Source organism: Leptodactylus fuscus, chromosome 2 (assembly GCF_031893055.1).
Source record: "Leptodactylus fuscus isolate aLepFus1 chromosome 2, aLepFus1.hap2, whole genome shotgun sequence".
Taxonomy (NCBI): Eukaryota; Metazoa; Chordata; class Amphibia; order Anura; family Leptodactylidae; genus Leptodactylus; species Leptodactylus fuscus.
The window spans coordinates 2,237,289-2,252,320 of record NC_134266.1 but is presented as its reverse complement, the minus strand read 5'-3'; the positions used below and the strand labels follow the sequence as shown (position 1 = coordinate 2,252,320).

At 36.5% G+C, this 15,032-nt stretch overlaps 1 protein-coding gene across 1 annotated transcript in view; it reads right to left on the bottom strand.

Moving 5' to 3' along the window:
• Window positions 1-15,032, bottom strand: part of B4GALT4 (beta-1,4-galactosyltransferase 4) — a 64,615-nt gene that overhangs the window by 13,502 nt on the left and 36,081 nt on the right. Inside the window, exons 4-7 of the mRNA XM_075263295.1 lie at window positions 14,377-14,609; window positions 13,976-14,163; window positions 13,071-13,193; window positions 4,002-4,106 (exon numbers count right to left, since the gene is read on the bottom strand). Of these exons, the coding sequence (XP_075119396.1) occupies window positions 4,002-4,106; window positions 13,071-13,193; window positions 13,976-14,163; window positions 14,377-14,609 (649 nt within the window). The remainder of the gene's footprint in view (window positions 1-4,001; window positions 4,107-13,070; window positions 13,194-13,975; window positions 14,164-14,376; window positions 14,610-15,032) is intronic.

Sequence of the window (15,032 nt, the reverse complement as noted above, 5' to 3'; positions counted from 1 at the left end):
TGATCAAGGTACCAATAAGCCAGAAATGCCTCAAACATCACAAGAAAGTCCAGAACTGCCCATCACCCCAGACATAGAGCCAGAGAGAACCCAAACAACGAGAACCTCAAACCCAGATATAGTCCTGATCATAGACTCCAATGGCAAGTACATTAATACAAGAAAGCTCTTCCCACGGCAAAGAGTCAAGAAAATCCACAGCCCAACCATTGAAAAAGCCAATACCGTCATTTGCAAGCCTTTCTTCACTACCCCGAAACACATTGTCATACACACAGGCACAGAAGATCTCTCTGACCAGCCCCAACAGACAGCGGGCCAACTGGTCCAACTAGCAGAGAAAGCAAAGCAACAGTTCCCAGACAGTAGTATCATCCTGTCATCTCTGCTCCCACCAGAAGACATCTCTGAAGCTACCATCATGGGGATCAACAAAGAGCTGGCGACCAGAATCAGACAAACATCAGGCATCACCCTGGCACAACACCCCTCCATAGATAAGCGTCACCTATATGATGACAAACACCTCAATAAACATGGCGTCAGCCTCCTAGCGAAGGAATTCAAAGACTTAGTGCTCAACAGAGACCCCGGGCCTAGACAACAAACAAGACAAAGAACCATGGAAATAATACCCGACAACCGCCAATATCCAAGACAGAACCCCCCAAAGATGCCACCTATCAAGAAAAAGCCAACCAGAGCAACCCAGAGCACCGACATAGAGACAATAAAGAGAATAGAGCATGCGGTCACTACAATGGCCACAACAGCAATGCACATAAACCAATACCTGGCCACACTGCAACCAACCAAGAACCCAGCCCGTCCTCTGCAGGACAGCTCATTACAAGGTTTACACACTGAAGATGAAATCACTAACTATCAGTAGTTGGAACATACAAGGGCTGAACGCCTCAGCCTATAGATCTAACCCAAAAGATCCAGACTTCATAGACAGACTAAAAAACATAGACATTCAAATCCTCCTAGAGACATGGACCCGGGCAGATGACGAGTCCCTAACACCCATGGGCTACAAGGAACTCTCAGTGCCCGCCCAGAAAAATAAGACCACCAAACATGGCCGCCACTCAGGAGGCATACTAATATGGTACAAGGAGGAGCTCAAAGAACACGTAAAAGCTACCAAACGTGGAACTAATCACATATGGATAAAAATAAGCAGCTCCATCCTCAGCGGCCAGCAGGACATCTATCTCTGTGCAGTATATATGCCCCCACCAGGGTCCCCCTACCACCACCCCGACACTTACGAGGTCCTACAAAGGGAAGCTGTCCACTTCCAACCCAAAGGCAGAATACTAATATGCGGAGACCTGAATGCAAGGACAGGCACAGAATTAGACTACCTGCCTCCTGACGACAACCCACATACGCACGGTAGTGAGATCCACCACCCAGAACCCACACAGACAAGAAGAAACAGCCAAGACAGAATTGTCAACAAGAGTGGGAGACAACTGCTGAACATGTGCCGAAGCCTAGGACTGTACATAATAAACGGGCGTACCACAGGCGATCCCAGAGGACGCTTCACATTAAACTCCCAAGTGGGCAACAGCGTGGTGGACTATGCCATTACAGACGCAGACCTGTCAGACATTGAAGACTTCACAATCGCACCTGACTCCCATCTATCAGACCACAACCAGATCCTACTATACATGAGAACCAGGAACAAAACACCCACACATGAGCCCCAACAGTCCGGCCTCTACAACCTACCAAGACATTTCACATGGGCCAACCACCAGGCCATAGAATATAGCAACGCAACCAACCGACCTGAAATCAAGACACTGCTCACAAACTTCCATACAAACAACTATCAGCCAGACCAACAGGGAGTCACCAGAGCTGTGAAGGATCTCAAGTACATCCTACAGACCACAGCAGAACTAGCAGGCCTGAAACCAACCAAACCCATAAGACAAACCAACAAACAGTCCCACAAATGGTTCGACAGCGAATGCAAAGCACTACGCCATACCCTAAGAACAGCCTCCAACCAAAAACACAGGGACCCCAACAACAAGGAGGTGAGGGAAGCCTACAGCAATCTATGCAAGCAATACAAGGGCACCCTCAGAGAGAAGAAACAGAGATACCTCTCCCACAAAATAGAACAACTAGAGGACTCCCTCCAGGACAGCTCATTCTGGGAGACCTGGCACCACATGGGCACAAAGCCCAAGAAAAACTCTCTCCACATCCAAAATGGCAATATCTGGCTCAACTACTTCAGAGGTCTCTACAAAAACATCCCAGAAGAAGAACTAACTCCAGAACAGCAACAGATAATCACCAAACTGAGGGACATGGAGAAGGTCATCAAAGACTTCCAGAACCCTCTGGACTCGCCAATCACCATAAAAGATATACAGGAAAGAATTGCCCTGCTGAAAGGCAAAAAGGCCAGTGGCCCTGATGGCATCCTACCAGAGATGATCAAATACAGCCCTCCAGCAATACACGCGGCACTGGCAAAGCTATTCACCCTCGTGCTCAATGCTGGACACTTCCCCGAAGACTGGAACAAAGGGCTCATAACCCCCATCTACAAGAATGGGGACCAATATGACCCCAACAACTACAGAGGGATCTGCGTCAGCAGCACGCTAGGGAAACTGTTCAACAGCATCATCAATAACAGAATCCTCACCTTCCTCACACAACACGGGGTCCTCAGCAAGAGCCAAGCAGGGTTCATGCCAAACCACCGCACCACAGACCATATCTACACCCTGCACAGCCTCATCAAGACGCACGTCCACAACACCAGAAGAGGCAAGATATTCGCCTGCTTCGTAGACTTTAAGAAGGCGTTAGATTCAGTATGGCACCCAGGCCTACTTCTAAAACTCCTAGAGAGTGGAATAGGAGGAAGAACGTACGACGTCATCAAGAGCTCCTACACCGGAAACCAGTGCAGTGTGAAGGTGAATGGGAAAAGGACAGCATACTACCAGCTGTACATATATAATTATATACAGTATATACCCAGGTTATACCGGCTGTACATATATAATTATATACAGTATATACCCAAGTTATACCGGCTGTACATATATAATTATATACAGTATATACCCAGGTTAGACCGGCTGTACATATATAATTATATACAGTATATACCCAGGTTATACCGGCTGTACATATATATTATATACAGTATATACCCAGGTTATACCAGCTGTACATATATAATTATATACAGTATATACCCAGGTTATACCAGCTGTACACATATAATTATATACAGTATATACCCAGGTTATACCGGCTGTACATATATGATTATATACAGTATATACCCAGGTTATACCGGCTGTACATATATAATTATATACAGTATATACCCAGGTTATATCGGCTATACATATATATTATATACAGTATATACCCAGGTTATACCAGCTGTACATATATAATTATATACAGTATATACCCAGGTTATACCAGCTGTACATATATAATTATATACAGTATATACCCAGGTTATACCGGCTGTACATATATAATTATATACAGTATATACCCAGGTTATGCCGGCTGTACATATATATTATATACAGTATATACCCAGGTTATACCAGCTGTACATATATAATTATATACAGTATATACCCAGGTTATGCCGGCTGTACATATATATTATATACAGTATATACCCAGGTTATACCAGCTGTACATATATAATTATATACAGTATATACCCAGGTTATGCCGGCTGTACTTATAAAATTATATACAGTATATACCCAGGTTATATCGGCTGTACATATATAATTATATACAGTACATACCCAGGTTATACCAGCTGTACATATATAATTATATACAGTATATACCCAGGTTATACCGGCTGTACATATATAATTATATACAGTATATACCCAGGTTATACCAGCACGGTCCATATCACTATATACAAGAAGATGGATAACGCCTATTAATATTATATATCATATTCTCACCTCTCTTTGTTGACCTCATTCCCTGCATCTCTGGTGTGGAATATCATAGTGTATCTGGCGATTTCTGGTGGAGGCCGAACCACCGTCATCTTTTCAAATTCTACCCTGTAAACACAAGGAAATGTCTGATATATTAAAACCATACAATAAACTATATCGTTACACGTTGGGCAGTGGTGAAACTACCAGGGTAGCAGCCAAAGTAACTGACACAGGGCCCGGGACATTAGGGGGCCCACCGGTCACATGACATCCCAGCCGTCACTGAACATGGCCGACAGCGCTAGAGAATGCAGCGGAGCCGGAAATAGGTAAGTATTACTTATATAGGAGCAGTATTATAGTAGTTATATTCTTGTACATAGGAGGTAGTATTATAGTAGTTATATTCTTGTACATAGGAGTAGTATTATAGTAGTTATATTCTTGTACATAGGAGGTAGTATTATAGTAGTTATATTCTTGTACATAGGAGTAGTATTATAGTAGTTATATTCTTGTACATAGGAGTAGTATTATAGTAGTTATATTCTTGTACATAGGAGGTAGTATTATAGTAGTTATATTCTTGTACATAGGAGTAGTATTATAGTAGTTATATTCTTGTACATAGGAGGTAGTATTATAGTAGTTATATTCTTGTACATAGGAGCAGTATTATAGTAGTTATATTCTTGTATATAGGAGCAGTATTATAGTAGTTATATTCTTGTACATAGGAGGTAGTATTATAGTAGTTATATTCCTGTACATAGGAGTAGTATTATAGTAGTTATATTCTTGTACATAGGAGGTAGTATTATAGTAGTTATATTCTTGTACATAGGAGTAGTATTATAGTAGTTATATTCTTGTACATAGGAGGTAGTATTATAGTAGTTATATTCTTGTACATAGGAGTAGTATTATAGTAGTTATATTCTTGTACATAGGAGTAGTATTATAGTAGTTATATTCTTGTACATAGGAGTAGTATTATAGTAGTTATATTCTTGTACATAGGAGTAGTTTTATAGTAGTTATATTCTTGTACATAGGAGTAGTATTATAGTAGTTATATTCTTGTACATAGGAGGTAGTATTATAGTAGTTATATTCTTGTACATAGGAGTAGTATTATAGTAGTTATATTCTTGTACATAGGAGGTAGTATTATAGTAGTTATATTCTTGTACATAGGAGTAGTATTATAGTAGTTATATTCTTGTGCATAGGAGTAGTATTATAGTAGTTATATTCTTGTACATAGGAGGTAGTATTATAGTAGTTATATTCTTTTACATAGGAGCAGTATTATAGTAGTTATATTCTTGTACATAGGAGGTAGTATTATAGTAGTTATATTCTTGTACATAGGAGGTAGTATTATAGTAGTTATATTCTTGTATATAGGAGCAGTATTATAGTAGTTATATTCTTGTACATAGGAGTAGTATTATATTAGTTATATTCTTGTACATAGGAGGTAGTATTATAGTAGTTATATTCTTGTACATAGGAGGTAGTATTATAGTAGTTATATTCTTGTACATAGGAGTAGTATTATAGTAGTACTATTCTTGTACATAGGAGGTAGTATTATAGTAGTTAAATTCTTGTACATAGGAGGTAGTATTATAGTAGTTATATTCTTTTACATAGGAGCAGTATTATAGTAGTTATATTCTTGTACATAGGAGGTAGTATTATAGTAGTTATATTCTTGTACATAGGAGTAGTATTATAGTAGTTATATTCTTTTACATAGGAGTAGTATTATAGTAGTTATATTCTTTTACATAGGAGCAGTATTATAGTAGTTATATTCTTGTACATAGGAGGTAGTATTATAGTAGTTATATTCTTGTACATAGGAGGTAGTATTATAGTAGTTATATTCTTGTATATAGGAGCAGTATTATAGTAGTTATATTCTTGTACATAGGAGTAGTATTATATTAGTTATATTCTTGTACATAGGAGGTAGTATTATAGTAGTTATATTCTTGTACATAGGAGGTAGTATTATAGTAGTTATATTCTTGTATATAGGAGCAGTATTATAGTAGTTATATTCTTGTACATAGGAGTAGTATTATATTAGTTATATTCTTGTACATAGGAGGTAGTATTATAGTAGTTATATTCTTGTATATAGGAGCAGTATTATAGTAGTTATATTCTTGTACATAGGAGTAGTATTATAGTAGTTATATTCTTGTACATAGGAGTAGTATTATAGTAGTTATATTCTTGTACATAGGAGGTAGTATTATAGTAGTTATATTCTTGTACATAGGAGGTAGTATTATAGTAGTTATATTCTTGTATATAGGAGCAGTATTATAGTAGTTATATTCTTGTACATAGGAGTAGTATTATAGTAGTTATATTCTTGTATATAGGAGGTAGTATTATAGTAGTTATATTCTTGAACATAGGAGTAGTATTATAGCAGTTATATTCTTTTATATAGGGGAAGTATTATTTATGTATAATTCCTGTATATTAGAGGTTCTGCTAATTCTCCATTCATACTCTGTTCACTCTGGATTCTTGCATTGGTACAATACTATGAGATATTTGTTTCATTAGTGGGAATAGACCTAACATTATCTGAAGTTTCTGTTCTCAGCTGTAATGAGTTTCCTTTGCATAAAAGCACGTGATGACGGACATATTCCCTGAGCTGCTATTTGTGAGACATATCACATTTGCTGTTATCTGAGGCCTCTTCAATTACCATCTATGTCCTGCCAATATTCGCTCACCGACCCCTTATCAGAAATCTCTACTGAGTTCTGGTGTTAATGTAGGAATACTCAGTAACCAGAAGACTTCAAGAAGTGATCGCTGTACAATGAGGCTTCTACACATATCAAATTCACAGACGTATAAAGAGCCCTGTGTCCTCCGACTGACTGGTAATGAAAACTGTAATGCAAGTGGCTTATGAGGACAAAATCAGACACAACTGAAGAGAATATAACTACTATAATACTACCCCCTATGTACAAGAATATAACTACTATAATACTGCTTCTATGTACAAGAATATAACTACTATAATACTACCCCCTATATATAAGAATATAACTACTATAATTCTACTCCTGCGTACAAGAATATAACTACTATAATACTACTCCTGCGTACAAGAATATAACTACTATAATACTACTCCTATATACAAGAATATAACTACTATAATACTGCTCCTATGTACAAGAATATAACTACTATAATACTGCTCCTATGTACAAGAATATAACTACTATAATACTGCTCCTATGTACAAGAATATAACTACTATAATACTACTCCTATGTACAAGAATATAACTACTATAATACTACTCCTATGTACAAGGATATAACTACTATAATACTACTCCTATGTACAAGAATATAACTACTATAATACTACTCCTATGTACAAGAATATAACTACTATAATACTACTCCTATGTACAAGGATATAACTACTATAATACTACTCCTATGTACAAGAATATAACTACTATAATACTACTCCTATGTACAAGAATATAACTACTATAATACTACTCCTATGTACAAGAATATAACTACTATAATACTACTCCTATGTACAAGAATATAACTACTATAATACTACTGCTATGTACAAGGATATAACTACTATAATACTACTCCTATGTACAAGAATATAACTACTATAATACTACTCCTATGTACAAGAATATAACTACTATAATACTACTCCTATGTACAAGAATATAACTACTATAATACTACTCCTATGTACAAGAATATAACTACTATAATACTACTCCTATGTACAAGAATATAACTACTATAATACTACCTCCTATGTACAAGAATTTAACTACTATAATACTACCTCCTATGTACAAGAATATAACTACTATAATACTGCTCCTATGTACAAGAATATAACTACTATAATACTACTCCTATATACAAGAATATAACTACTATAATACTACCTCCTATGTACAAGAATATTACTACTATAATACTACTCCTATATACAAGAATATAACTACTATAATACTACCTCCTATGTACAAGAATATAACTACTATAATACTACTCCTATGTACAAGAATATAACTACTATAATACTACCTCCTATGTACAAGAATTTAACTACTATAATACTACCTCCTATGTACAAGAATATAACTACTATAATACTGCTCCTATGTACAAGAATATAACTACTATAATACTACCTCCTATGTACAAGAATATAACTACTATAATACTACCTCCTATGTACAAGAATATAACTACTATAATACTACTCCTATATACAAGAATATAACTACTATAATACTACCTCCTATGTACAAGAATATAACTACTATAATACTACCTCCTATGTACAAGAATATAACTACTATAATACTACTCCTATGTACAAGAATATAACTACTATAATACTACCTCCTATGTACAAGAATTTAACTACTATAATACTACTCCTATGTACAAGAATATAACTACTATAATACTACTCCTATGTACAAGAATATAACTACTATAATACTACTCCTATGTACAAGAATATCCTATTAATATTATAAATGTGAAAGTTTGTGGGTTTGTGTGTTTGCATGTTCGGATGTTTGTTCCTCAATCACGGAAAACCCGCTCCACCGATTTGGCTGAAATTTTCCACATACATAGTCATTACACTCGATTAAACAATAGGCTACTTTTCGTCACAATAGCGCACATACGTTTGTGCCAGGACCCCCACAAAACCCAAACTCACACCACCATCTCTGCAATCTCACACACTTTGGACCATAGCAAGCCACAAAATTCCTATTGCCCTCTACAGCCTCGCCCCTAACCCCACACAATCTCATATACATAGACTTTACCACTCTGCCCCTCACCTTAACGATACTCCAGGAGCTTCTCTATAACGCTCCGGAGCAGCCATGTTTGCCAACCCCCACCGCTCTGACAATCTGCGACACCGCCCACCCATGTCAATACCCCTAGGCGGTCTAATAAATGCAAAAAAAAGTTTAAAAGAAGTAAAAAAAATTTAAAAAATAAAATAAAAAGGATTAAAAATTCAAATCACCCCCCTTTCCCTAGAACACATATAAAAGTAGTTAAATACCGTGAAACACATACATGTTAGGTATCCCCACGTCCAAAATCGCCTGCTCTACAAAGCTATACAAATATTTTTCCTGTTCGGTAAACGCCGTAGCGGGAAAAATGGTCAAAAGTGCCAAACCGACATTTTTTTACTGTTTTGATTCTGATAAAAATTTTAATAAAAACTGATCAAAGCAATAACATTTCCCGAAAATGGTAGAACTACAAAGTACACCCGACCCCGCAAAAAAAGACACCCTATACATCCCCGTACACACACGTATAAAAAAGTTACGGCTGTCGGAATATGGCGACTTTTCAAAAAATAATTTTTTAACACCGTTTTGGATTTTTTTTAAGGGGTCAAAATGTAAATGCAACCATATAAATTTGGTATCCCCGGAATCGTAACGAAACACAGAATACAGGGGACGTGTCATTTTGGTTGCACAGTGAACGCCGTAAAACCAAAGCCCGTAAGAATGTCGCAGAAATGCATTTTTTCTTCCAATCCACCCCATTCTGAATTTTTTTCCTGCTTCCCAGTACATTATATAGAATAAATAATGGTGGCATCATGAAGAAAAATCTGTCCCGCAAAAATTAAGACCTCATATGGCTCTGGGAGCGGAGAAATAAAAAAGTTATGGGGTTTAGAAGGAGGGGAGTCAAAAACGAAATTCAAAAAATGCCATCGGCGGGAAAGGGTTAACTTCAAATACTTCTGTCCCAAAGTCACTATGTAAAGTTTCTCACAACACCGTATATATAGCGGCTCTAATACAAAGTAACTGCAACACAAAAGTCTCACGTATTCTCTGAATTACAGCAACAACAAGATACAAACTTACATTTCATATCCCATACCTTATACACAGTACGAAAACCTTACCCCCGCCTGTATATACCCACTGCTACAATCACCGCAGACCAAGTCGCGGGTACCAGCTAGTCTACTATAATACTACTCCTATGTACAAGAATATAACTACTATAATACTGCTCCTATGTACAAGAATATATCTACTATAATACTGCTCCTATGTACAAGAATATAACTACTATAATACTGCTCCTATGTACAAGAATATAACTACTATAATACTACCACCTATGTACAAGAATATAACTACTATAATACTGCTCCTATGTACAAGAATATATCTACTATAATACTGCTCCTATGTACAAGAATATAACTACTATAATACTACTCCTATGTACAAGAATATAACTACTATAATACTACCTCCTATGTACAAGAATATAACTACTATAATACTGCTCCTATGTACAAGAATATAACTACTATAATACTACTCCTATGTACAAGAATATAACTACTATAATACTACTCCTATGTACAAGAATATAACTACTATAATACTGCTCCTATGTACAAGAATATAACTACTATAATACTGCTCCTATGTACAAGAATATAACTACTATAATACTGCTCCTATGTACAAGGATATAACTACTATAATACTACTCCTATGTACAAGAATATAACTACTATAATACTACTCCTATGTACAAGAATATAACTACTATAATACTACTCCTATGTACAAGAATATAACTACTATAATACTGCTCCTATGTACAAGAATATAACTACTATAATACTACTCCTATGTACAAGAATATAACTACTATAATACTACTCCTATGTACAAGAATATAACTACTATAATACTACCTCCTATGTACAAGAATATAACTACTATAATACTGCTCCTATATACAAGAATATAACTACTATAATACTACTCCTATGTACAAGAATGGAACTACTATAATACTACCTCCTATGTACAAGAATAGAACTACTATAATACTACTCCTATGTACAAGAATATAACTACTATAATACTACTCCTATGTACAAGAATATAACTACTATAATACTACTCCTATGTACAAGAATATAACTACTATAATACTACTCCTATGTACAAGAATATAACTACTATAATACTGCTCCTATATACAAGAATATAACTACTATAATACTACTCCTATGTACAAGAATGGAACTACTATAATACTACTCCTATGTACAAGAATAGAACTACTATAATACTACTCCTATGTACAAGAATATAACTACTATAATACTACCCCCTATATATAAGAATATAACTACTATAATTCTACTCCTATGTACAAGAATATAACTACTATAATACTGCTCCTATGTACAAGAATATAACTACTATAATACTGCTCCTATGTACAAGAATATAACTACTATAATACTGCTCCTATGTACAAGAATATAACTACTATAATACTACCACCTATGTACAAGAATATAACTACTATAATACTGCTCCTATGTACAAGAATATATCTACTATAATACTGCTCCTATGTACAAGAATATAACTACTATAATACTACTCCTATGTACAAGAATATAACTACTATAATACTACCTCCTATGTACAAGAATATAACTACTATAATACTGCTCCTATGTACAAGAATATAACTACTATAATACTACTCCTATGTACAAGAATATAACTACTATAATACTACTCCTATGTACAAGAATATAACTACTATAATACTGCTCCTATGTACAAGAATATAACTACTATAATACTGCTCCTATGTACAAGAATATAACTACTATAATACTGCTCCTATGTACAAGGATATAACTACTATAATACTACTCCTATGTACAAGAATATAACTACTATAATACTACTCCTATGTACAAGAATATAACTACTATAATACTACTCCTATGTACAAGAATATAACTACTATAATACTGCTCCTATGTACAAGAATATAACTACTATAATACTACTCCTATGTACAAGAATATAACTACTATAATACTACTCCTATGTACAAGAATATAACTACTATAATACTACCTCCTATGTACAAGAATATAACTACTATAATACTGCTCCTATATACAAGAATATAACTACTATAATACTACTCCTATGTACAAGAATGGAACTACTATAATACTACCTCCTATGTACAAGAATAGAACTACTATAATACTACTCCTATGTACAAGAATATAACTACTATAATACTACTCCTATGTACAAGAATATAACTACTATAATACTACTCCTATGTACAAGAATATAACTACTATAATACTACTCCTATGTACAAGAATATAACTACTATAATACTGCTCCTATATACAAGAATATAACTACTATAATACTACTCCTATGTACAAGAATGGAACTACTATAATACTACTCCTATGTACAAGAATAGAACTACTATAATACTACTCCTATGTACAAGAATATAACTACTATAATACTACCCCCTATATATAAGAATATAACTACTATAATTCTACTCCTATGTACAAGAATATAACTACTATAATACTGCTCCTATGTACAAGAATATAACTACTATAATACTGCTCCTATGTACAAGAATATAACTACTATAATACTACTCCTATGTACAAGAATATAACTACTATAATACTGCTCCTATGTACAAGAATATAACTACTATAATACTGCTCCTATGTACAAGAATATAACTACTATAATACTACTCCTATGTACAAGAATATAACTACTATAATACCGCCATTATACTGTACTGTCATATTTGCTCTGTGGCATTATTAAACATTAAGCATTAGCACAGACATTATGGCGGTAGATTTTCTGTCCATGTCCACATTTACTGTCATTACTGGAAGTCAGAGTATTTTACTGGAGGTTTGAAATACTTTCTTCTCTATTCACACATAAAGCTACACTCAGAGCGGTTCAGTTACAAGAGCCATCAGAGGTCCGCTACCCAATCAGATCTGGGCTATTGGATCAAGTGTCTGACAGGAGGAGTAATTTGAGCCACTGTGGCTAGCAGAATTTCTGTACATAGATTCAGCAATATTTAGCAGCTCCCTCTATAGACAGATATCATGATGACGCCATCAGTCTTTTACCTGAATCGCAGGTCATCGTCCTCGCCGCCCCAGCCCCAGTAGTTGTTGGAATAGCCGTTCACCCTGGCAAACTGCTTCCTGGTCATGGCAGTGACTCCTCCAAAGTAGCCTTCATATCGTAATCTGGGGAACAGAGGGACAGGTTCACATTCCTCAATACATATTTATAGTGGCCAGAGCTGTATTTCTGTTCCAAAGCTCCAAACCCTCTGTATAGAAAGGAATTAAAGGGGACTTTTTAAGACCTCCATCAACTTCAGTTGTTTGCATTCTCCGGATGGCGCTGTTCCACTGATTCTGGTGCTGTCAGAATTTTTTCTTTAGCCCGCACCATTCCTGAGCAATCAGTCTGTAAATTTCAGTACCTGACATAGTAATTCGGCTCTCTACAGTCAGGTGGGCGGTCCTTGGCTGCAGCAGGTAGTCTGGGACCACCCACCTGAGACTAGAGAGAATAATTGTATTGAAACTAACAAACATGATTCCTTGAGAACGGTTGGAGCTACAGAAAAAATTCCAAATGTGCTGGAATCAGTGAAGCAGTGCCTATGGAAGGATGCAAATAGTTGGATTTGGTCGTGGTGGTGAAAGGTCCTCCTTAAAGGGATATTTTGGTCACAAGTTGCTGATCACTGGGGTCCAACCAAAGGGACTCATCATAAGAACTGGGATATTTTGCACAACAGTTTGTAATATGCGTCAGGTTCTAAATATTTTGTGTACTATTACCAGGTATAGTGTCATATGGAAACAGTCAGCATTAGTGTGACCATGTCTCTACTCTGCATTCTACAATTATTAGGAGCTGGAGGATTTTCTGACATCAGGTCCCAGGATGTCCGGCAGACATCAGAAATCTACTACCAGCAATGAGAACCGATCCGTAGATATACCGCCCCCCTTACTTGTATCCAGTGACGTTGCGGCCCACCACCAGGTGTTTGGGTTCGCTGTCACAGAGGTAAGTGTTAAAGTCGTTCTCTGGGACCAGGTCCACGTCGTGGAATATAAAGCAGTCCCAGTTCTCCTCCTTTAATGCCTCCAGGTACCCAACGTTCAGTAGTTTGGCTCGGTTAAACTTCACATCTCCAGCCTGCAAGAAACAGAAAGACATAAGGCAGAATTCTGCAGCTTCAGAGCTGAAATCTCAAAGCATCCCTCTGCTTGCATTGTGGGAATTGTTGTCTTTATGGCAGACATTGTACTGTCCCATTGCATTACCACATCCCGTATATAGGGGAGGGTCTGACAACAAGCTTGCTGACTGTTTCCAACAAGAAATAGTGGAATCCTTAAGAGCTCCCACCTGATGAATGACGTAAATGGCATAGTCCAGCTGCTGCCTCTGGAGGAAGGGGTGCAAGTTCTCCAGCAGGTACAGGAGGTGTCGCTCTCGGTTGCGGTGTGGGATCAGGATGGCTACTTTCTGCTGGGCTCTGCAGGTCTCTGGCTGGTAATGGCCGTCGCTCATCATAGGAAGCTTCTTCTGCACATCTTCTAGGCTTAGGTTTGGTGAAAATGTAAGCGGCACCATCCCCTCTGTAATAGGAATAAGAATACATGTAATAAGGTGTGTGCAAATTACAGCTGTGCAGTAAAGTGTGTGCAAATTACAGCCGTGCAGTAAAGTGTGTGCATATTACAGCTGTGCAGTAAAGTGTGTGCATATTACAGCCGTGCAGTAAAGTGTGTGCAAATTACAGCCGTGCAGTAACGTGTGTGCATATTACAGCTGTGCAGTAAAATGTGTGCAAATTACAGCTGTGCAGTAAAGTGTGTGAATATTACAGCTGTGCAGTAAAGTGTGTGGATATTACAGCTGTGCAGTAAAGTGTGTGCATATTACAGCTGTGCAGTAAAGTGTGTGCAAATTACAGCTGTGCAGTAAAGTGTGTGCATATTACAGCTGTGCAGTAAAGTGTGTGCATATTACAGCTGTGCAGTAAAGTGTGTGCATATTAC